The sequence below is a fragment of the Apteryx mantelli genome, chromosome 19 (assembly GCF_036417845.1).
Source record: "Apteryx mantelli isolate bAptMan1 chromosome 19, bAptMan1.hap1, whole genome shotgun sequence".
NCBI lineage: Eukaryota > Metazoa > Chordata > Aves > Apterygiformes > Apterygidae > Apteryx > Apteryx mantelli.
The window spans coordinates 7,811,217-7,833,924 of record NC_089996.1 but is presented as its reverse complement, the minus strand read 5'-3'; the positions used below and the strand labels follow the sequence as shown (position 1 = coordinate 7,833,924).

The 22,708-nt window shown below is 46.9% G+C and overlaps 1 protein-coding gene across 1 annotated transcript in view; it reads right to left on the bottom strand.

The window, feature by feature from the left end:
* Positions 1 to 19,804, bottom strand: part of SEPTIN9 (septin 9) — a 169,421-nt gene extending 149,617 nt beyond the window's left edge. Inside the window, exon 1 of the mRNA XM_067308114.1 lies at positions 19,604 to 19,804. Coding sequence (XP_067164215.1) covers positions 19,604 to 19,625 — 22 coding nt within the window. The 5' untranslated portion in view covers positions 19,626 to 19,804. The remainder of the gene's footprint in view (positions 1 to 19,603) is intronic.
* Between the last annotated feature and the right edge of the window lie 2,904 nt (positions 19,805 to 22,708).

Genomic DNA, 22,708 nt, shown 5'->3' with positions numbered 1-22,708 from the left:
TTCCAAGCTGTGGCCTTGCTCAAAGGAGGAAATTATCAAACTCTTACATTAACCAGCTGCCACAAGAGTTTCAGCAGCTAAAAACACTTTAGTTAATGATTAGCACTAATAGTACAACAGTATCCAGGAGCCTGAATGGACTAGGGATGGGGCTTAGCATGCAGAGCACTGTACAAACACAGCACAAAACAGATGACCCTTCCCCTTGCCTTCCAAAAAACCCCAAACATTTACAACATCCAGACTTAAGCATGCACCAAATTCTCTTGGGTTCATTTGGGAATTGCCATGGATTAATTGGAGAAAACCACTGACAGATTTGAATGAAGAAAGAAGACTTTTAAACAGCAATCTGGCATTTTCCTATGGATCAAACAGCCCCAAGACTCCGCCATGGCTCTGCTACCCAGTCCCTGCAGGCCCATAACACTCTAGCTCTGACCATGCAGGAGAAGTCCTGGTACAAACTTCCCAACATCAGCATCTGGCTTTCTGCTGCACCCTGACACTCTGGGAAGCTTTATCACACTCAGCAGCAATGTGTTGCTTTGGGGAGGAAAAAAAAAACAAAAACAAGCAAAAAACCCCAAACACACCCTTATTTATATTATTTTAAATCAATTTCTTGCCTTCTTCCAGTAACCTCAATGCAAACCAAATTTTATTTCTTCAGTGACTGTTGGCTGCTTTCCTGCTCTTATTTTAGATGCACAGAACTCCTGAACTTCTGTTGTAGAGGGTCCCCCTGCAGACATCACCGAATTTATCCCCAGAGCCCTGCAAGCCTGGGGCTGCCATCAGGACGTAATACAGACCCCTTCCGTTTGCCAGGCTCTGAAAGGCAAATGTTGATTTTTCCCAGAGAGTGATGGGGCTGCATAAAGGAGAAAAGGCAATAACAAAGAGTGAGGCAGCTGCTCTCTACCCAAAGTGCTGCCGCAGAAAAGGGCTCAGGTGAAGGGCTCTCCTGAGCCTGGATGACCCACCGGGCTCGCCTGGCTGAGGTGTAGCAGCGCCCGTAGCTAACGGGGTACCCAGAGCAGACATGGCTACTTCAGGCTGCCCAGCCTCGGTGACCAGCTGCTCATTCCCAGCTGGATAAGGGCCAGGCTTTGACAAATAGGCTTTGAGACCCATATCTGACTCACTGCGGTGGGGGGGGGGGGGGGGGAGGAAACAGAGCCAGGGTTTTTGCTTAGATGCAAACATGCAAGTCCAAGTCTCATGCCGAAGTGCTCTTGTTTCCCTCCATGCTGTACGAGCTGTGCTTCGCTGCAGTTGTGCAACATCCAGACTAAGGAACTGGGGGCAGGTGACGAGGCAGCCAAGCCACCACGTTCGCTAAACCCCATTCCCTCCTTAGCCAGGACGGTCATGTTGCAAAAGACAGTCTGAGGGCTGTGGGCCCTCAGGGTCCATTCACAAGGACACTCAGGAGAGTTTCAGGAACTTAAACAGATATATGGAGTCAAGATGAATAAACTGTATGGCCACTTGATTGAAAATAGGTAGTTTTGGAAAAGCATTAAGCTCAAGCAAACTATGCTCACTTTTCTCTCTACATCAAACATACCTCGGGTTGCAAACACAAACCACAGCTGATTCACCTGAGCATCCCTAGGGGAGCGGCAGCCTGGACAGTCCCACTTTGCAGTCATGAGTTTGAAACACTTGTGTAAGAGCCCTGTGATCTTCTGATATTACACAGAATTGCCTGGAAGTCAAAAATTCCTAAATCCAAGCTGTGGTTCAGAAACTAGCTCCTTTGGTAGCCCTATGCAGATAATTTCAGCTCAGATTGCAGCTGCCCCTTGGGGCCCTTGCCCTTACAGTCATGGCTCTACCACTTTGCACACAACCTTCCTCCTCCACATTTGTGCACACTGCACATAACCTTCCTCTTCCACACAGTGGTTTCTCTGCCTGTAAAATGAGGTGTCAAACACTTCCCCTGCTTATGGGAGCAGGGAGGATATGTTACTTAATGTTTTTACATTTTATCTATACTGTAAAGAATGACTTGGGCACTATCTATAGGTTACTGAAATGATCTCCAATGCCAAAGAATAATGGGTAAGAAGAGAAATTTCATTTTGAGACCACTAGGAAGCAGTGAATCTATATAATGGAGTTTTTTTCCCTACAAAATATGCCCCAGAAGTAGCCAAGGCAATTCAATTTCATAAGCTAGTAACATTCCTTGAATGTTTTTCCTTGTATCTTACAATTACATTTAATAGTGACTGTAAGCAGGGAAACCGAAATAGAAGAGAACTTCCGCCAATTTTAGGAAGTATTTGAGTGCTTAATGTTGCAGATCAGCTTACAGTACAGCTTGCAAAAGTGCCTTTACAAACTGTAGTACAGCTCTACCTGCATCTTGAGAGAACCTAAATGTTCTTAAAAACATCAATGCCACATTTACAGCTTGCTCTTCTGTCTCCAACACGGATGGACACTAGCAGAAAGAGACCACAGTCTCAACGTCAGCAACACAAGCAGCTCAGGGCTAGATCTGTGAGGGCCCAGCAGTCAACATTAGGATTAAATTCCCTGTGATTCTCTCATCTAGGCATTTAAAGAACAGCCAGATTTTCAGAAGTGCTTATTGGCCAATATATGCTAAGCCCCAGAATCCCTCATCTGTTGTGTCCAACGCCTGCACATCAGAGGAGTAAGGCACACACATGCTGGCAACCAACAAGGAAGAAAGTGCTAAAGCCGCTTAAAAACAAGAAGCAGAAACAATATATAAGTATGAATATCTGACTGGTTTATCCTTTTAAATTTTTGTAAAGCACAAAAATAACTCTAGACCCAACAGAGATCATTCTGCTAATCCATGTTCTCCAACAGTCATCTCTGCAGAGGGGCAGAATAGTTTCATTTAAATAAACCCCAGTTGTAGGAACCACTACAATTACACTTTTTTCTCTACAGATGCCAAGTGGTCACAAAGCAACTCTCTACTTTAATGGGTTTCTCCAGCTGCCAGTATAGAGTGGGAACTTTCAGGGAAAGAATAAAGCACCTGGCATCTGCTGAAACAGGTCAGCCCTGGAGAAAGGCAAAATGAAATCCCTCCTGGCACAGGTGAAAACCATTTCAGAGCATGGAGAGCAGCCTGCAACATCTAAGGAAGCTTTAGCTTGTTAAAAAGAAACAGATCACACAAGGAGGCACAAAATCTAGTCTTTAGGCTTCAGTGAAAGGCAGCATTGTACATTGAATATGGCATGCTTGGTGTAACAGAGCAGCATAAGGGTGACCTACTAATAAAGTCAAGGCAGAATCCAAAACTCCTTTCTCCCAAGCACTTACCAGATCCTCAAAAAGATAAAGATTTTCAGCCCCCAGTATGAATATACTCACTAAAAAAAAGCAATTGGAGCTATTTCTGCAGCACAAATACACATATATACACAGAACTGAGATTTGCTTTGTACTAGTGTGGATTCTCCCCAGAAAGCCCTGTCTGAAACTATTGAGTAACCCAAACCAAAATGACTTCATGGTGTTCACCCTGCAAGTAACAGTGTGCACGCCAGCACTGCAATGTTTCCCCTCAACACACAGTAATTCCCAGAAATGCTAAGACCTTGCACTGTGTTAACTGGCAGCAAGAGAGTAGATTCCTGATATGGTCAAGTTTATGGGCCTGAACCATACACCGTAAGTAATAAAAGATGAGGTCTATGACCTGCTTAAGGCAATGAATCAAAGACAGGCGTTGAGTGGTGTCCTTTTCAAAGCCTGCGTAGAGCAAGAGAGAAGGTACAGTTTATTAATCCAAAAGGAGACAAATTAACAGTAATCCAATTCGAACCCCTTTGCTCTCTAGGGATAGCAACGGTCTACTTCATTTTTCTTTCCTGTGCTTAACCAGCAACAGGATTAACTGCGTGAGAAGACACGAAGAGGAAGGTGGTTAATAATTTGCACGCGGTTCAGTGCATGCTGCTGTTTGCAATCGTCCTCAGCTAGGTGGTACGTTGTGCTTGGCTCTGGGTGCTGCCTGGGGCAGACTGGCACAGCCATGACGCTCAGCAGGAAGCCCATCGGGAATGCCGTACGCACAGGCTGCTGCTGACCAAGCCAAAGCTGGCTCTCCCTGAACCAGTCTGGAGACTCAGGTTACTACCGATGACCAGTAAACCGCTGGTTTATCAGACAGGCTGACCTTCCATGAATTGCACCTCTTCCAGTCAGAGAGGACTCCAGGACCTCTCGTCCGGAGGGGACCTGTGACACTGCCATATCGTCCAGCCCAAACCTGCCCCAACCCTTTGCTTCCCAAGCCAAACCTCCACAAAGGAGGGAATCTCCCCTCACCCAGACATGACTGCAGGGCTGGACAGGGGGCCAAGGGAGGATGCTTCGAGGGGTGTTAAAATTCCAACCTTATCTCTGGGAGCTGAGTTCATGGGTAGAAAATGCTTCTGCTTTGTCTCAGCAAGTTTCCTGCTGGCATCCCTTTTTCTCTCCATGAAAGCACCTCTCTGAACAGTATGTTTGGAGCCAGAAAAGAATGCTCCCTGGTACAGACTAAATATATTTAGAGTTTCTGAGGCATCAGATCTGTAACGGTGCCTATCCTTAACATGACACAGCTGTATCCTCCTCTCATGATCGGGACCAGGGAAGCAGCCTTGGCAGCCACCCCTCCAGCCACAGTGCCATGGAGGGATGCTGTCACTTCTTCTGAAAGCTTGAAGTACCGAAAGCAGTCACTTGCTGCACTGATGCAGCAGGAGAAGACTGCTAACTCTCAGCTACAAAGCGGTGACCACGCGTTTTGGGGAAGTCTGGGGAGTGACTATGAAAGAAAGACAGCCCACAATTTAGGATGATAACCAGAGATCCCAGGAGGCCCAGATTCAGCTCCTCACACTGTCACAGATACCCACAAGCCTCAGGGTTCGCATCTGTCCAAATCTTGTCGTTTATAGGTTAAACATCACCGTCTGAGCTATGCTTTCACCTAAGGGTGCATCATTCATTAACCACCTGAAACATGAAATAGAGTATGTTATAAAAGTTAAAGGTCATCCCAAGCTGGCACAAATTCCAGTATGTTAGAGAATATTAGAATTCAAAATTCATCATGATGCATTGAAAATGATCTAAAGAAAAAAACAACAACAAAGAAAACCAAAAACAGGAACAGGATGCAATTCAGCAAGAACCAGTGCAAAGGTCTAGTCTGCCTTGGGCTCCCTCAAGTCAGTGGTTACAGGAGAGTCCTACAGAACATTCAGATCCTACACGGGCCAAATTGACAGATTTTATCATCAACTGTGGGAGGTAGGACTCAACCATCTATGGATACAGAGAGGCACCAAGAAGGCTCTTTAAAAGTACCCATGGATGCCAGTAGAATTAAAGCTTGTGAAATTCCTCTTGGTGCCTTCTTCTGTCAGACACCTAGATATATTTTTAAACTGCTTGCATTTCCTTTATTAGCACAAGCAGCTCCCATGATCAAGAGGCCCATGCGCAGAGTGCCCACGGTGGCCTACAACAACGTCTGATGGTGCCAGACCCATTACAATTACTGCAAACCTCAAACCTTTTGGGAGGCAGCTGTCTCCAAAACCATCCATATTCACCCTCAGCGTCACCATACCCTTCCCCAGTGCTGCTGGCCTGACAGTATGGTATCTTTTTGCCTCCTTAGTTCATACACAGACAGTTGGCCCACAACCTGCCCCCTCCACAAGAGGAGCCCACCTGCACCCTTTGCCCCCACTGAGATTCTTCTGCAAGCTTGCAACTTATGCACCCTGTTTTTCTATAGCAGCAGGGTCAGGAAATTCTTCTTAAAGCCCTCTGTTCATCTAGGCCCTTGCAGTGGTTCAGGGCCCAGACATCCCTGACTGAACAGGATCAAAAGGGATCTCCCAGGATTTGTTAATAAACCATGATTTTGCCTTGAAACTTTGAGTACCTTGGAATTAGACAACGTCCTGCACACCACCTGCTCCAGCATCATGTGACAGCCAGGTATTTGGTCACAGAGAAGCGCAAACAAACCCACCCCTGCAAGTTTCAATACTCTCCTAGAAATTCAAACAAGGTCATCTCAACATTGAAAGCAAGGGAGGGTAGAACAATCCCAGGTAAAGCATCTGCCCCGCACCCGGAGCCTAGGCAGTCCGTAGTCAGAAGAGGAGATGAGAACGAGGAAGGAGAAAAGCCACAAATCATCAACCCGATATCTGAACAGTGTACACTCCATATGGAGTCACACTATTACCATGCTGAGTGAAAGATGAGTATTTTAATACCATGTCTCCTTCTTCTCGGACTCATTGTTCTCTGCCCAGTGACACCATCTTTCACAACAAACCATCATTATTATTATTATTAAAATTTTTTTTAAAAATTAAGTAACTCCTGTTCCTGAATGCTCCTGATTTTCTAAGAAACCTAAGTTTTTCCCCCCTATCCTGTGGTTGTCATTTCTGCTATCCAGCTGAGAAGACTTACCCACATGTACTAAGGCATCTTGAACAAGGCATCATTCTCATACTTTGGGGCCTGGGGTCCGTTTGAAAAGTACAAAGAGTGTCTTGTGCCCGTACCTATGATGTGATTATATAAGGGAAACTCTGAAATCAAAGCTACAAACTGTTTATGGCTACTGTGCTATTTATGGGAAAGGTGAATTCCCATGCAGATGTCTTCGCCGAGAAGCATGTTCACAGAGTAAAGTCATCAACAGAAACTTCTTTCAGCGCTCATGAGAATTCAAACTACCTCACCAAACTACTTGCAATAACATATATAACAAGCAAGAATTGCAATTGTAATATAATTTGTGTTACCTGTGTAGCTTTTACCTTCTCAGAGTGCTATCACAGCTCACTCTTCCTGCTTCCCTCCCAGTATGCCCTCAGTAACTGCTGGCTATTTTAGGTCATTCTAGCACACATCCCTCTGAAGAAATTGTTGCCCTTGCTGCCTTCCTCGTTTCCTTTGCATCTTTACAAGATTCCATACTTTCTCCTCTTCCTCTCCCAGAAGTGACCAGATTAGTCCTGGAAGCACGTGGAACCCAGTTCTCCTCCTGTCTCTCTCTTCCCAACCTTTAGCTGCAGACATGCTCAAAATATTTATAAATCCCACTCATTCAAACCCCAGAGCAAAGAGCAACAGGCTCACACATCTGCTCCTGGGGTGTCTAAGGTGGAAGCACACTCAGGCCATTAGTAAAGTTGTTCCTCTCCCAGGATCTATGGACAACCACCATGTCCACAGCAGCAAGCAGCAGTGCCTAGAGTGGCAGCACACACCACCTTGCTGCAATGTGCACAGCTCCGCTGCAGCCCCGCTCCTGTTTTTCCACCCACTGATCCCATACTACTGTACACCTGATCTGCCAAAAACATTTCTTACCCTCCACGATAGGCTTCTCAATAACAGAGCCTGTCTATCAGAGGCAGATGGAGGAGGCTTCAGACACAGCAATATTTCCACAGTGCTAAGAATGAAGGCACTTTGTTTTTTTTTTTTTTATTTTTACCCAGGACTAAGTTCAAGTTTTGCTCCCAGCTCTCCAGGGGCTCATGTGACCATGCCCTGGGCTGCTCCTCCAGTTACTTGCTTCCCAGTGCATGCAGTTGCTAACCCTTCTCCTGTATTATGAACTGTGCCAAGAGCAGCCCACAAACTTTCCACCGAGGAATACGAGCCTTATAAAAGGGTCTAACACAGATGCCTGCAATCATAAGGACCCAGTACAGCTACACCAGAGACCCTTCTGGTATATAGCCATTCCTGTGGACTCCAGTACTTACACCCATTGCCCAAAGGACATGAACGGCTCAATAAGACCCGCACATTAAGCCAGACTTCTGCTACAAGAGGAGGCACTGAGCTTGAGCTGAAATGTGCGTCCATGAGAAGGTTGTAAACCACATTGCTTTGGCATCTCCAAGGGGTGTCACTCAGAATAATTTGTTTGGACAATAAGTAGGAAATGACCAGGGTTAACTGGATAAAAAACAAGAGGTCAGGCCTATGCAGTATTATATATAAACTTTTTAGTATCCCTCCTCTACAGCAGCCCAAGCACAGCTTTTACTTTTCCAGGATACTTTTCCAGCCAAAAAAGAGTCTTCAGCCAGCCTCCCCTCCCCCCACCATATACACACTGTCAGAAAATCATGACATTTATTTTAAAACATCTGTTCCTGATGCTGGTTTCCTAGACAGTGACTGGTGTGTGAAAGAGCACCCGTCGTGGGACTGCACAGCTAGGAGGGACAGAAAGCTATGCCACGTAGGAATATCGGAAACCTTAGCAGACAGATGGATCAAACTCTCAACGGCTAAGCTCGTCGTTCACAATATTAACTGCAGAAATCAGCTGTCACATTATTTTATATCACTGCTAGGAGGTTTATCTGACAAAAATCCACTCCAGGAAATAAATCACAGCCTTGTGCTGCAGCTGCCAAAGCGGAAGGGAAAGACCACCCAAGCCATGACATCCCCTTACAACTGCACAGCCCCAACAACCTTTTCCATGTTCAGACACAGGGGCAGCCAACCAAAGCATCTCACTTGTCACTACAGCAATCTGAGAAAGTGTTTACAGCTGCAGACTTCGCTGAATGACAATTAATGCCTAGGGACAATTAACTGCAGCAACGTCATTTCTTCAGGCTGTGCGAGTCTGAACTGCGTTGAGTAAATACTCTGAGAGTCGTAATCTATGTACCTGAACCTGAGGCATGAGAAATCAAAGGGTAGAATGTGGTGTTTATGGTAGAGCTAGAGGACAGCTCAGGAGCTCACATTTCTCAGTATTATGCCCAACTCAGTAAAACATGCTCTCTTAAACATCTGAAGGCAGGACACCAACGGGGAAAGAAATCCTTCAGGTGGCAGACAGGGTTGTAATATTACATCACAGACATTTGATTTTAAGGATTTCCTGGAGCTTGTAGCAATGGACCTTACATAAAAGCAACATGCCACAGATCACTCCTTTTATCACTAGAAAACTGAAAAAACAGTGAGGTAGAAAAGCTTTCCTAAAGCAAACAGCTAGAAAGAGGAGGATGCTGGCATTTTGGGACTGGACTGGCAACATCAAGTTTCAGAGATTCTAACTGAATTCCATGAAGGTGGTGAATTGTTTCATCCTATTGCTACTGATTTTAGGTATTTTATATATGTTCTAATTTAAAAAGTTACTTGACAGTCATCTCAGAAAGAAATTTGAATATTAGGAGGGCAAAGCACTTGTGAAGTCTGGGTGCCTGACCCCCCCCTCACCTCTGCAATACTCCTGGGCAGGCGGGGAGATCACCACCAGCCAAGTCAGAGGGGGACACTCACTCTTCTGCAGTCCAGACTTTACCCTTCCTGTGGGCAAACCAAAGCTTCCAGTCCCAGTAATGTTAATTCATCGCTTTTCATCAATCTGAAATTCAGTTGCATAAATCCCCACCACCCTCCCATGGTCTAGCATGTGCAAATCCTTTGTCCTGACTTGTAACCATCCAAGATCTGTTATTCTTCTTAGCAACTTTTTTTTTGTACGTGTCCAGGCACTTGCAACTCTGCCACTGAGTCATTCAACAACAGTTCTTGGCAGTAATTGCTGAGGGCATCTTGTACTCGTTTCCTTTGTTTATTCTGATTATATAGCAAGCTATAGTCAGTCCCCATTTCCCTTGATAACATCAAAACTAAAGTAAACTTACACCCAGGGCTGCTTTTGTGGATTACCAGGGGGACTCCGGCTTGCTCCCCAGGTAGGTCCGTAGGGCCTGGCTTGGCCAGTTTCTCTGGCATCAGTGACCGCCTGCTATGGGACACAACTTCCACCAAGCTGGGCCAACAAAACTTTGCCAGAGACCGTCTCTGTCCCCAGGCCAGTTGATGTGGGCTCTGCCCTGTGAAGCCTCGATAAGAGTTGCTGGGTGCTAAGTGCATCATCGGGGAGCCTAAGTGGAGGCTGGGTTCCTTAGCAAATCCATCCTTTCTGTGAAGGCTTTCTCCCACTGGGAATCAGAGCCTGAGCTCTGTTATTCCCTCGGTCCCCAGAACAGCAATACTCCCACACTAGAAAATTATGGATTTTCTTGAGCACAACTATGACCTTTTTCATTTCCATTATGCCTTTAACTGTCCCCTCCCTCTATACTCCTTCTCTAAACAAATCTCTGAGCTGCACAAAGTGTTTCCTGTAAATAATACTCTTCTAGTATGGACAAAAAAACCCCAACAACAACAAAAAAACCTTTTGCTTCTAGTTCCAGCTTGAAAGGGCCCCTCCAGTTTATCTCCTATCTGTTCTGTCTGAGAGCCTCTGGGTCACTTGGCATCAGTGTTGTGTTTCTGAGGGAAGTGGAGCAGGGACGTTACATGCTCTGGGCATCAGATTGGTACCTGCCCTCCCCGGCTTCACATGTTCATCTCAGGGAAATAACTTACTTCGTGCTTCAGACTGCTGAAATGCAATCATCGGTTCTAACGCTTGAGCAAAAACTTAAAAATGAGCTGCTATCTGCCCAGCATGGCCAGATACTTTCACAAACGCAGCACCACTGAACAAAAATTTCCTTTCCCCTCCTCCTAGAGTTATCCCACACCGATGCTGTCCTCTGCTCCAGAGATGTCTGAAATCCCCTGCCGCTCTATGAGCGGCTATTTTGTATACATGAGAGGGAAAGTTGCCTTTTAAGTATAAAGCTGGGATTCCCTTTTGGGCTGCCACAGAGATAGATTGGGTGCCACATCTCACAACAGCTGCCGAAAAGACCTTTTAAAGACCACGGGGTCCTGCCACCAGCCGTAGCCTGGATGATTAGTTACACAGGAGGAAGCAGATTCCCAGGCAGCGATGAATCCCCCTCCTAAATGTAAACACTTCCAAGGGTGTTTCTGGTCATTTCTGTCCCTGGTAGGTCACTGCACGCCAGTGTGGGAAAGGGCTGACTCACCAGCGACTGCGCTGCCTCTCTCCAACCCCTACCCCTGCTTCCAGGATCAGGTTTCCGTACACTATGAGACCTCTACACACCCAGGGGCTGCGTGAGCACGGGAGCGCTGCTGGTCTTCCGGAGGATACTGGAAACAGGCAGGAAGGGAAACTCCCTTTTGTTTTCTTAAATTGGACCTCGCGCTAGTGAAAAGGTGTCTAAGTACTAAGCACAGGGCATGGTGTTAGCGTAGCCAAAGAGACAAGGCATGGCTGCGATGGGGCATGTCTGGATAACTTCACCCAAAACATTCAAGTCCTCCCTAGGGAGGAAAAGAGGCCTCAGTTCTCCTGGCCCAGCCCATTGGTGGCTTCTTAGTCAGGGCCTGACTTCTGCCTAGGGACAGATGGATCCCGCCAGCCCCCGCACGTCCCCAGGGAGCTTAGAAAAAGAAAGAAGTGACTTTGCATGCATATGTAACAGGTTAAATCTTCACAGATCACTCTTCGCTTTCAAGGGGGTACAAAGTCCTCTCCTCTTCCACAGACTTTGCCCCAGATTTGGAACCCACCTGATGCTGAAAAATCGTTGCATCTCTTGTCTGTTTTAGAAGAGGACAGAATAGCCTTATGCAAAAAGACCTATTTACTATCTAGTGACAAGCAGCACTGCTTTTGGGAAGGATTTTCCTGCCAAACAGCAAATGGAAACCTGATGAAGGGACACAAGCACTGAAGCACTGCCGGTTCGAGGTGCGGTTGGTGACGCCCGTGCACTCATCTTCAAAATGGACGCAAGCAGGGTCCCGCGCAACACCGGCCCTGGGCAAGCCGGAGCCTGGGCAAGACCAGACGTGAGCAGGCACAGCAGAAGGGAACAAAAGAGAGAAGAAGGGAATGTCTGCTAGCTTCATCCTTCCTCGCCGCTCAGGTACCTGCTTGCCATGAGCCCACCGGGGAATTACTCGCTGCAGCAACACTTCCTTGTTCCACATGACACTTGTCCTTGCTCACCTCAGGTAGGAATAGAAAGACGAACACCTCTGAGAAAGCAGTTAGTCACCCAAGTCAGGCCCCACATGGCTTTTTGTTACATTCTGCGCATATATTGCGGTTTTTTATTTGGCTTTCTCTGCAGATGGATTCCCCTGCTTCTCTGAACTATTCCTAACAGACGTTGGGATGTTATGCTATCCGAAGCAAAGCTCTACCACTGGCTGCATGGACCAGCCAAATCTGGCTACTCTGCCAGACAGACACCCAATGCTGAGAGACAGCACCCAGCACAACCTGTCCCACGGATTCTGCCAGCCAGAAGAGCACGGCACTGCAACAGAAGCGCTCGGCCTGCCAAGATTATATCAGTCATCAGGAGACACCAGAAACATGTGATTGCAGTACACACCATTTTCACACAGCAATATAATCTGTCAGCGTGAGAGTGAAAAATAATGATTGTGCTTTTTGATAGAACATGCCACACATGCAATTCACTCTTTGCAGCAAGGAAGCATAGAGTTAAGCATGCCAGAAAAATTTTAGAAGTAATCAAAATACTTACTAGTTTAATGGTTTTTAGATGTAGGCCACAAACTGCAAACCTAAGCCATGCTGCACCTCCAGCCATGGCCTCAGCCTGGGACCGTGACACTGGACTTTGCCTCTATTCCCCTTTCATACACTGTCTGTCCGGTCTAATTATCTAGAAATTTGGAGGCATGGGAGAAGAGAGGGCACACACATTTTACCCTACATTTCCTCAGTGCCTAGGGCAATGGTACCCATTCTTTCTGGGCGTCTCTAAATGTTACTACAGTACAAACAACAATACTGATGGCAGCAGCCAGCACGAATGTCAAAGGCCAAATCCAATAGCGCACTCAGCGAAGGGGAAGTGACTCAGGCAGAGACAGAACAGTGAACAGTTTAATGTGTTAGATCGAGTGGCAAAAAAACATAAGAGGAAGGGGGGGGGGAGAGAGAGAGAGAGAGAGAGAACGAGAACCCAAGAACCCACCAGGCAGAGTGTGCAAATGTGACAGGGCATCATGGCTTTTGTTTACTGGTCAGAAAATGCGAGTTTAAAGCATAGACTAATCAGAGATGCGGTTGCCTGAAACAATGAACAAGTGTTTGCCATGCAGGAACTGGATCATATTTGTTTTCTCTTTTGTTCTGGGGTTTAAAGCAAGGATGGAGGGGGTTGCGGACGTTTGATATCAACAGGCTTTCACACAGACCTGAATTATGGCTTCTTCTAAGTCTATGCAGCTGACCAAGCCAACCTGCAGAGCTTTCAGCCTCCTGAAAATAAGACACAAAGCCCTTTGTGCACCAACCTCCTGCTATTCTAAGATTATCAAGAAAAAAAGCTCATTTTGTAGTCCTTGCTGTTTTTCCTTCCTGTAACTTCAGTAACGCAATGTATCCCAGTGCCAACACAATACCAAGCAGTGCACCACTTCCAAAGCCTTGGGCAAGGGATCAGCATTTCCAAGGCACTTCACCCCAGGATGGCACGGTGGGTACCAGGATCCCTCCTCCCTGCTCTTGGTCTGCAAAACTTTCTCCTAATCCAGCCTTTCCCTTCCCTTCAGGACCCCCCACGCTCCCACTGATCTTACAAATGCCTCAGTTCTGCTCTGTCACTGATGGTGAAAGCAAGCAGCTGGCCCGCAGGGGTGGCAAAAGCTGACTTTCCTCACGACTCCATGGGAGCACAGAGGCATGCAAGAGGGAAAGGCAGGGAAGCAACAGAAAATGAGCTCAAATGAAAGGATCTGAGTAAGGTTGTAAGGAGCTGGCTGTGACTAAACCACCTGGTGTAGAAATTTCTGCCTGCAACATGTTCAAGGACACAAACCATTAGCCTAATAACCAAAGTGCTAAGGTTCCCAGGGAGCTGTTACACACCTTGTGGCTCTGCTAGTTACTCTCTTCCACTACATGGCGAGGACACAGGGTGACACTGAAGTCCTGGCACTTCTGGGTGCAGGGTTTTTTTTGTGCTCCTGACGTCCTGCAGAGGCCTTGGACTGAAGGCCAACACATTGCCCTTACTCCATTGTCTATCTGCATAATCACTACGCAGCTGTGCCAGTGTCTGCTGTGCCTGTTTGTTAACCAGTTTGTTACTGCAAAATTGCAGAGTTAAGTACTTTGGTCTATATTCAGAGAGTCTAAACTCTACCCAATTCCTGGAGCCTAAACAAGGAAGAGCACTAGCTCCAGAGTGGCTGACCAGGGAGCTATCTGGATCCAACCAACAGAAAACACTTGGCAGAGTCTTACGTGAAATATTTAGAATGTCTGAATATCTATATTTTAGATCGTGTGCTTTGGAGGGCAGAGAATGTCTGTTCTGCATTGATGCAGCACTTAGCACAATGGGATCCTGGCCAGTCTTAAGCGCTCCTGTGTGTTACTACAAAATAAATAGCAGTTGTTAGTAACAACCCTGGAGTAATACTGTACTGTATGTATCCCAGCACAAGGCCTGCCCTCAAAAGCAACTGTACAATAGCCAGTGCCTATGTAACTCAATATTAATCATGGGAGACTCTCCACAAGATGAGGCATCTGATAGCAGATCCTTTTGCAGGACTGCGGACAAGCACAGGAAGAGATTACATAGAAGTGCAACTCTTGCTTTCTCACATGCTTAGCCAACACAGGGACAAGCATAGCCTAGATGTGTTAGGGCAGATGGACAACGCAGGTATTAAATTAAATAGCTAAGAAAAGCAATTTGTTTGTATAAAATATAGAATAAATGATAAATTGGATTGATTTCACTGAAAGTCCAGCAATGCACTTTGCTAAGGACAGCATTACTTAGAATAGAGACACCATGAGCATGCTTAGGTGCATCAGGTACAGGCAGGGCTGCTTCACGTAGAGATAACAAGTGGAAATGATGCAACGGGACAGTTCATTAATCTGACCTGGCAGAGGCATTGCTTGCACCAAATTCAGGTTTTGAGCAGTAGGTTTGTATAGCCAGACTGAGCATCTGACTTCCTGTGTTTGATTGCAAATCCTCAGTACTTTTTTTTTTTTTGCCCCCCCCCCCCTTTTTTTAAATAGCTTGTTGGCCAAGCAATGCAGGTTTGGAGGGAGTAAGAACTCTCTGAGTTTGAGCTGAATTTGGCAAATAGCTTTGGGCAGAAACAAGCCTTTTTTATTTTTACATATTTCAAAACAAAGTGTTTCAAATTTCTGTTCAAAATGACAACCTAAAATTAAATGAATGTTTTTGTTGGATCCAAACTATATTTTTCCCTTGATATTGTAGTTTGGCCAGCAAACTAAAAGAGAGGAGGAAAAAAGAAAAAAAAAAATCAGTCTGTACAATCCTGTTCATTTTTCCATGCCTTATACAAACAAAATGCCAGTCAGATCACAGGCCACCGGGTCTGGTTCAGGAGAGAACAATGGGGCTCTCCAACCCACGTGTCATCTCCGACACACCTAGGAGCTTTTATGAGAGGGAAGTTAAAAGCCACTGAGGGAATTACATTGTGCTTCTCTCATGTAATATCAGCCTGAAAAGGAACATAATTGTCAGCCTCAGATTCTCCGGACCATCTCAGGAGACTGGCTGCGGCCAAAAATGATGTACCAAGACCCCTCAGAGCAGACTGTGCCTGCCACAACGCTTGATGCTTATTTAGGGCAGCCAAGTCTACTCACCCTTTCTTCACTGCTTTGACTGACTCCTTCATCTACTGCCAGATGATAGCTTGCTGTGATGCATTTGCCTATGGTCTATGGTCTTATCATGACTATCATGCTGTGATACACATACACATACTACTGATGTGCACTGTTAAACAGCTCTCACTCACCCCCACCAAGAGCTGGACTTCCTCAAAGTTTGCTGCCTTTAAAGATCTGAGAAGTAGTTAGCTAATTCAAAGGTGCGGCTCTGACTGCAGAAGCAGAGCACCTGAATTTGCCACTTTGAGTTCAAGGTCACTGTCACACGTCCTTGAGGAAGGCCATTTCGGCTGATTGCTATCAAAACTTCAACCATATGGAGCAAAGCAAATTTATCAGCGTCTGATCTTTAGTCTCTTACTTGGCTTTATCTACCAATGATTTCACATACTGTAGCAACAACGGGAACCTCTTGACTGAGTATAAGCCTCACTTGCACTCCTAACACTCATAACTGCTGCCGATTTGGACTAGAGCTGGGGGTGTTCGGCATCTGCACACATCGCTGTGCAGCGTGCTACACAGGGCCCGTGTCAGGGAGGCTATGGGAATTCTCCTCCTGCCCCCAAGTCCTAATGCCATGGTCAGATAAGAGTTCTCAGTTATTCCTGCATTTTTTCTGTGCCCTTAGATCATATATGAGGAGTTACGCCTTCTTCATGTGCCTTACTAATAAATTAGGTGTCCATAGTTTGGGTAATGGTCACGCACAGCCCCTACAAATAATTCTGGAGGTACTGTAATTAGCGCAATCCTTATGTTAGTGTATACTAACTCCTTACATAAACTTTAAACTGCAAACACTCCTTGGCCGAAACAACTCACACCATGCTTGAAAATACCTGTAAATCATTTTGTCATTTATCATGAATCCTGACTGTCTATCAGTTTTTTGGCAATGCAATTGTGCTTAAGTAATAGAAAACAAGGAGAAAAAAAAAGTATTCCAAGACAACTAGAACATCTCAGGAAAACTCTCCTTTCCGAAATCTGAAATAATAGACATCCCTAAAGCAAATGCGTTAGAGGTGGCTTCACAGCGGTTATTGCTTGTTTTTAACTTGCCTTATAGAACCCCCTTCTAGCCCTTCTTCCCTCCACCTATTGCTAGTGCCAGATACGTTACAGGAAAAAAACCCTGCCGGGCTGAGCTGCATGTGCCAGCAGCTAACAGCACAAAGGTCTGAACGTCTGTTTATTGGTAAGAGGTAAAGCACCTGAAGGCAAACTCTTTATCCCAACCACACCTATGTGGCATGTGCTCAAAAGTCATAGCAGATGTGTAACGATTTCCCCTGCAGTACTTCAGAAAAGGTAAATCTTGTCTGGGGTGGGGAACAGCCTGGGAACAGGAGTACACTACAGCAGTGTTGCTGTGTTAACAGAGAAGGATGCGGCTGGAGCCTCATCCCTGTGTAGTCCGTTGAAATCTTCCAGTTGGGTTCAGTGGGACTCGATCCACGGTACAGATTGAGAATACCCTGAAGAAAAGCAAAAAGTGCCAGGCGCTCAGCATTCCCCCCTAACCTCAAAGTGTTTAGAAGATGCTTATTATTTCCTTTTGTCACAGCTTTAGGGAGCTTCTCAGCAAGTCACTCTGTTTCCAGCCTACCAAGGATTGTCAGTACAGTGCTTGAGAAGCACAGGCATTGTAGCAGAGAAGTCACTTGTCATTCATCTCATCAGTTTTTCCTATCCATAAAAAGCTTAGAGGGTCTGCACAGCAAGGGACTGGCAGCACTCAGTATGCCTTCCTCGTTTCTTTGAAAAGTAATTTGGATTCCAAGTCAAATTCCCCAAAGCAAGTCACCATTGCCGTTCCCCGATTCGTAAAACCATCAGATTTATAGGATAATGAGGGCTGGCTCTATCCAGAGCATAGATGGCAGCCCTCCAAAGAAGGCCTCCTAAGTGCGGTAGGTGATTCATAGTGTGCCTTTCTTCCTTATGAATCAGTAGAGAGGTACGGCCCCAGCACAGCATTGTGAGAAGCTGTATAGTTGGAGCTTTTGCAACAAAGGAGAGCTGCTTAAAAAAGTTGCCTATGCTTTTTGCAAAATTAATGGCGGTAACAGTGCAATTATCCTGTTGTTTCAGGTGGCTAATACGACTCTTCCGCCCTTTTTCCTGAAACAGCTGCCACGTACCAAGGCAAAAATCAAGGCAAGCAAAGGGTTTCCAAAATATAACTACAGTCCTTTTTGAACTAAAAGGTACTAACCAGATGTCAATCAACCTTAATAGCAACACTAAACTAATGCATGGATTTGGAACAACACTGACTTAGGCACTCTGACAGGAGATGCATGCCGCTCGTGCAAGGGCTTTGGCAGTGCCACAGTTTCACTCCAGCACACATCAACCTGAAGCAAAGTCATTAAGAACCACTCAGCTTCATCTGCAAAAAGTTCTGATTTCAGGTCACACAATACTTAACCGTTGCTCATAAGAAAAAGAGCTGTTATCTCCAGCCCTGTTCTTGCACCTCCTCTGTCTGTTCCAGGACTGGCAACTACCATATACACCTCAGAAGGCCTGGCCAAATAACAGGTTTCCTTAAGTGTAATGCACAACCATTAATACCCATTTTATTACATAAAAATGTGCTAATAATCATGCTTAGACCTCCTCTGGTTCCTAGCATACAAGCCCTAATAAAACCTCCCTGGCAGTCTGTTTAGTGACACTAAGAGAAATGTACCAAAGAGGAACATTACTAATTAATTTTAAACAATAAATAGGCATCGGCATCACACAGGGAATTTTCAAAGCGAAGACAAACCACGAGCTCCTGTGGTTTATGAGATCATGAGGCGGCCAGTTGGCCATTACGTGGCCAAGTGAATCACAGCAGGCTGGCTGCCCCCAGCAGGCCTGCAGTGCGGTGAGACATAGGACTTGGGACGCCTGGAAGAGGCCAGCATGATGACACCATATCTCAAGAACAGCCAGGGTGAAGGCAAGGGCAGAATTTGGCTTACAGAACATAGAGGCACAAGCCGGCAGCCAGCACAGAAGAGAAATCAGCTGTAGAGCAAAGTCTGGCACCTGAAGTAGTTGCCTGTGTGCCAGCTGCCAGGGAGCTTATGGAGGAAGTAGATGGACCTTTCATGGGGGCCTTATCTGCACTGTTGCACAACAGTCACCTCCTTGGAGTCGCTGGTGGGATTTCACAAAAAGCTTAGAGAATAAACATCAACTGTGGTTGCTTGCTCCCACCTGCAAACCACAACCGCTGTATTTCAGAAAACTCAGTGCCAGCCAGAGCTCTGCTGGAAGGAATGGACAGGAGGAGAGAGCAGGAGACCTTCAGACCCCTTGTCTCCTAGTGATTCACACTCCATGAGGCAAAAAGATAACCCTGATGAAGCTGCAGTGGTTGTCCTTCAGCTGAGGAGGGACAAGCTCGTATCAGTCAGAGAGGGCTGAGGGCCCAGAGATCGCTTGCAGCACGAGGGAAGTCAGGAAAAGGTGGGGTGAGAGGAAGGGAGGGAAGAAGAAAGTTGTGGGGCGCGAGAGGATCCAGGCTCTCCAGCACCAGGGTTTTGAAAGCCTCTCACAGCCTGGGGTGCAGCTGGGGTGCTGTACACCACCATCATCCCAGATGCGTTTAAAGCTGCCACTCAGCACTGCAGCCCCCCATGCGCAGTCGCAGGTGTCCTCCGAATAACAAACTCCCCACCATGAAAGCTGCTTTGCAGCTGGCACAACCTGCCTCCCTGGATTTGTTTTGCTTTTTAAGCCTTTTCCACTGATCGACGAGTTTTGTTTATGCACAGGGAAACAGTCGCTTTCCTCCACTGCAGACACACTTGGAGGGAGAGGGGCTTGTGCAAATGGTACTTTGTTTTGTTTGTTTGTTTTTCTCCCCCCAAAAACTTTTTTCTTTTCCAAAGCCAGACCAAAAGGAGAGAGAGGAGAGACCCAACGGGGCCACAGCTGGCTCACCTGAATACGACGATTTCCTCATGCTGCTCTTTCGAGATGTTACATAGGAGCAAAACCGAGTTGCTGCCGCGAATAATCCCCGGGGTGATGTGCGACGGGTTTGATCCTTTTGTGCGCGCAGCCCGGGATGGGGAGGGGACGCGCACGCCTCCTCCGCGGCATCCACGCGCGCCGCCGGCCCAGCGCTCCCATTAATTAGCACACACCTTTCCTAATCTCATCCCCAGTTATGGACTGTTCCAACTCGCCTGGTACCGGCAGGGGTAGAGCAGAGCTCGACCCCGCCGGCATTTTAACGTTTCCCCCCCCACTCGGAAAACAAAATGGTCTCTGTGGATGTCTCCTGCCAACTCCCAGCCCTGGAAAATTCAGTAAGTTTGGCCAGTTCGGCAAAGGGAAGACAGGGAATTTCGCGCCGGCAGCCCGGCACACCCCACGGCTTGGACACAGCCCGCGGGGCTCTCCCAGCTGCTCGGGTCAGCTGGGCTCTGAAGTCGGGCGGTTTCTAGTTCAAAGTGCGTTACTGGCCTGTCGGCACCCTGCAGTGTAAACACCTCTTTCCTCTTTAAAGCCACACGGGAAGGACTCCGGCAGGGCTGCAAGTCGAGTGAAGCGCTGGGGCAGTCTTAAGACCCAGGCTGAGCGTACGTGCGCGCACCCCAGCGTTGCTCACCGCTCGGCAGAGCCACGTATCAAATAACCGGCTTCCCAAAGCAGAGATTTGTCATCCTCCCCCAGGTTACCCTAACTATTACTCGGGAAAGGAGAGGCTCTGCTCTGATATCACTCGGGTACCTCAGCGCGTGGCTCCACCAGGAGGCTAGAGGTGCTCCTGATTGCTCCTTTGTGCAACGCATGTCGGGCAATTAGGCAAATGCAATGAGCTGGGGGCATTATTAACAGACAGGAAGAAAAAGCAAATTAAGAACAGCTATGACTAAAGGCATGCTGAAATGTAGGAGTCTCACTTGTGGAGGAAGGAGTGGACTAAGTCAGCGGAAAGATTTCCACTGACTGGATGACTCACCCACGCTAAGGTGCAGGGCACAAGTCTGGGCTACGTGAGGAACTTCTGTCAGCTTAAAGTCATGATTTTAGTATGAAAGGGTATTTTGTTCAGTTCCTAAAATTTTAAGACTTCTTCACAATACCAGAAAGCCATTCTGTCCCCCCCCCCCCCCAAGCTGGCATTGCATGGGGACAGAGTAGTCCTAACCTTCACTGGAGCTTAAGCACATGTTCATTTAACAAATAGGTGAGCTAGATTAAACTGGTGCAGTCCCATAGGTATTTCTTATCATTTCTCTGCCCCTGCAGAGATCTGTGCCCCTGCAACAGATATGGCAAAAGGATTATGTGAACCCTCTTGAGCATTTAGTGTGAAGTCCGATGACCCAGCTGAAATCGCTGGGGCAGTCAGTGCTAAGCAGCCAGACTTTGCACTGAAACAGCTCAGGAGCACTCACACATTCCCTCATCCATAGCAGTAACAACTCTACCTACCTATAGCATAACTATGCTGTATTACTGTTAGGCTGTGACCTTTAGCAGGAAGATTTTAACAAAAATCTATGGCATCAGGCAAAGTTTTAAACCACCGCAGCTTTGTTGACTAAGTAAAGATGCGCCTAAGCCCATAGAAACAATGCATTACTCTTACACTGGTTCTTTTGAAATCATTAGTCACGATTTATGGAGGAGAAGCAATAGCAGAGTGATTTGCCCCACCTCATACACCAAGAGGTGGCAGAGTCAGGAGCAGAACTCACTCCCAAATGCTAAACCCTTTGGTCTATTCTTGCCTTCGTATCTCTGATTATGGACACAAGCATGACTACTTTTAATACTGGAACACTCATGGGGATACATTTTGCTGAAGATCAAAAGACCATTCTCTGTTCTCCTCGCATATCAGTGTATGCGCATGTGTGCCTGATTAAGGGTTTGACTACATGTGCACATGTGTGTGATTAAGTGCACAGTTATGCATGTGTGCATGATTATGTGTGCAAAGCGTGCGTGTGCCTTTGTGGAACCGTTGGTGACCAATATTTTCAGAGCCACGGCTAAGGGTACAGTCATCAGATCAGCTTGACTGCACAAATACAAACAGTAAATTGTGGAGCAGGCTTTATACCGCAGGGCCAAACAAACATGAAGAGACAGAAAATGGCTGAAGGGATTTTTCTGAAATATTGTCTGACAAAGAATCCTTTTCTTTGGCTGCCTGGGCCTCAGAATTATCAAGAGAGTCAGTAGTTTGGCTTAGAAGGGCAGGTTAATGTTTAACACAATACAGAGCCCACAAGCTTCAAGTAGGTAAGTCATTTATGACTTTTTTTTCCTCCTCTGTTTCATAAGATTAGTAAGGGAATTTATTGTTCGCGAAACCAAGGGATTCAGAACGGTGGCTCTATCTAGGTGCAGCACAGGCAGGCACCGGGGAAGCCTCACACACGCAGCCCTGCCAAAACAGCTCCCATCTGTCCTACAGCCTGCCTGCTCTTCCCATCCCGGGCCCCACGCGCCTCAGGCAGCGCCCCTCGCTCCTGCTCCGATATCCCTGGGGTGATGCCCCGCGCCGTGGCCCTGCTCTGCCAGACACAGCCGCCTCCCGGGTGCTCCTACGTGGATGAGTCACCGGGAAAGGCGCAGAGCTGGAGCTGCCTGTCCGAGAGGCTGCACCGACCTTACTTGCCTCAGCTGTGCGATGTCCAGCCTCACCCGCAGGGGAGTGATCTTTTCGGAGGGGTGGGCATGGGCAGACCCCAAACGGTGCTGCACACACCTAATCTGCAGGTGACATCCTCTTCCTGCAGCGGTCTGAGCCTAACACCAACTACGCGTGCCCTCAGCCGCTAATACGCATTAAGGACTAATCCATTAAGTCTGTAGAAGCAGTTTTAATGCAGGCATGAAAGGCATTTTCTGCAAGTGGTATTTGCTCTCTCTCCCTCAGTAGCATCCTCCAGGCGAGCACGTTCCCCAGCACATGGGGGTCCTGCAGCAAGATACAGAATCTCCCAAACTAAACATAATACAGCGATCAGAGGAGGGAGGGAGAGACAAGCACTGCCAGCTACATATGGTGGGCTGGGGCAAGGA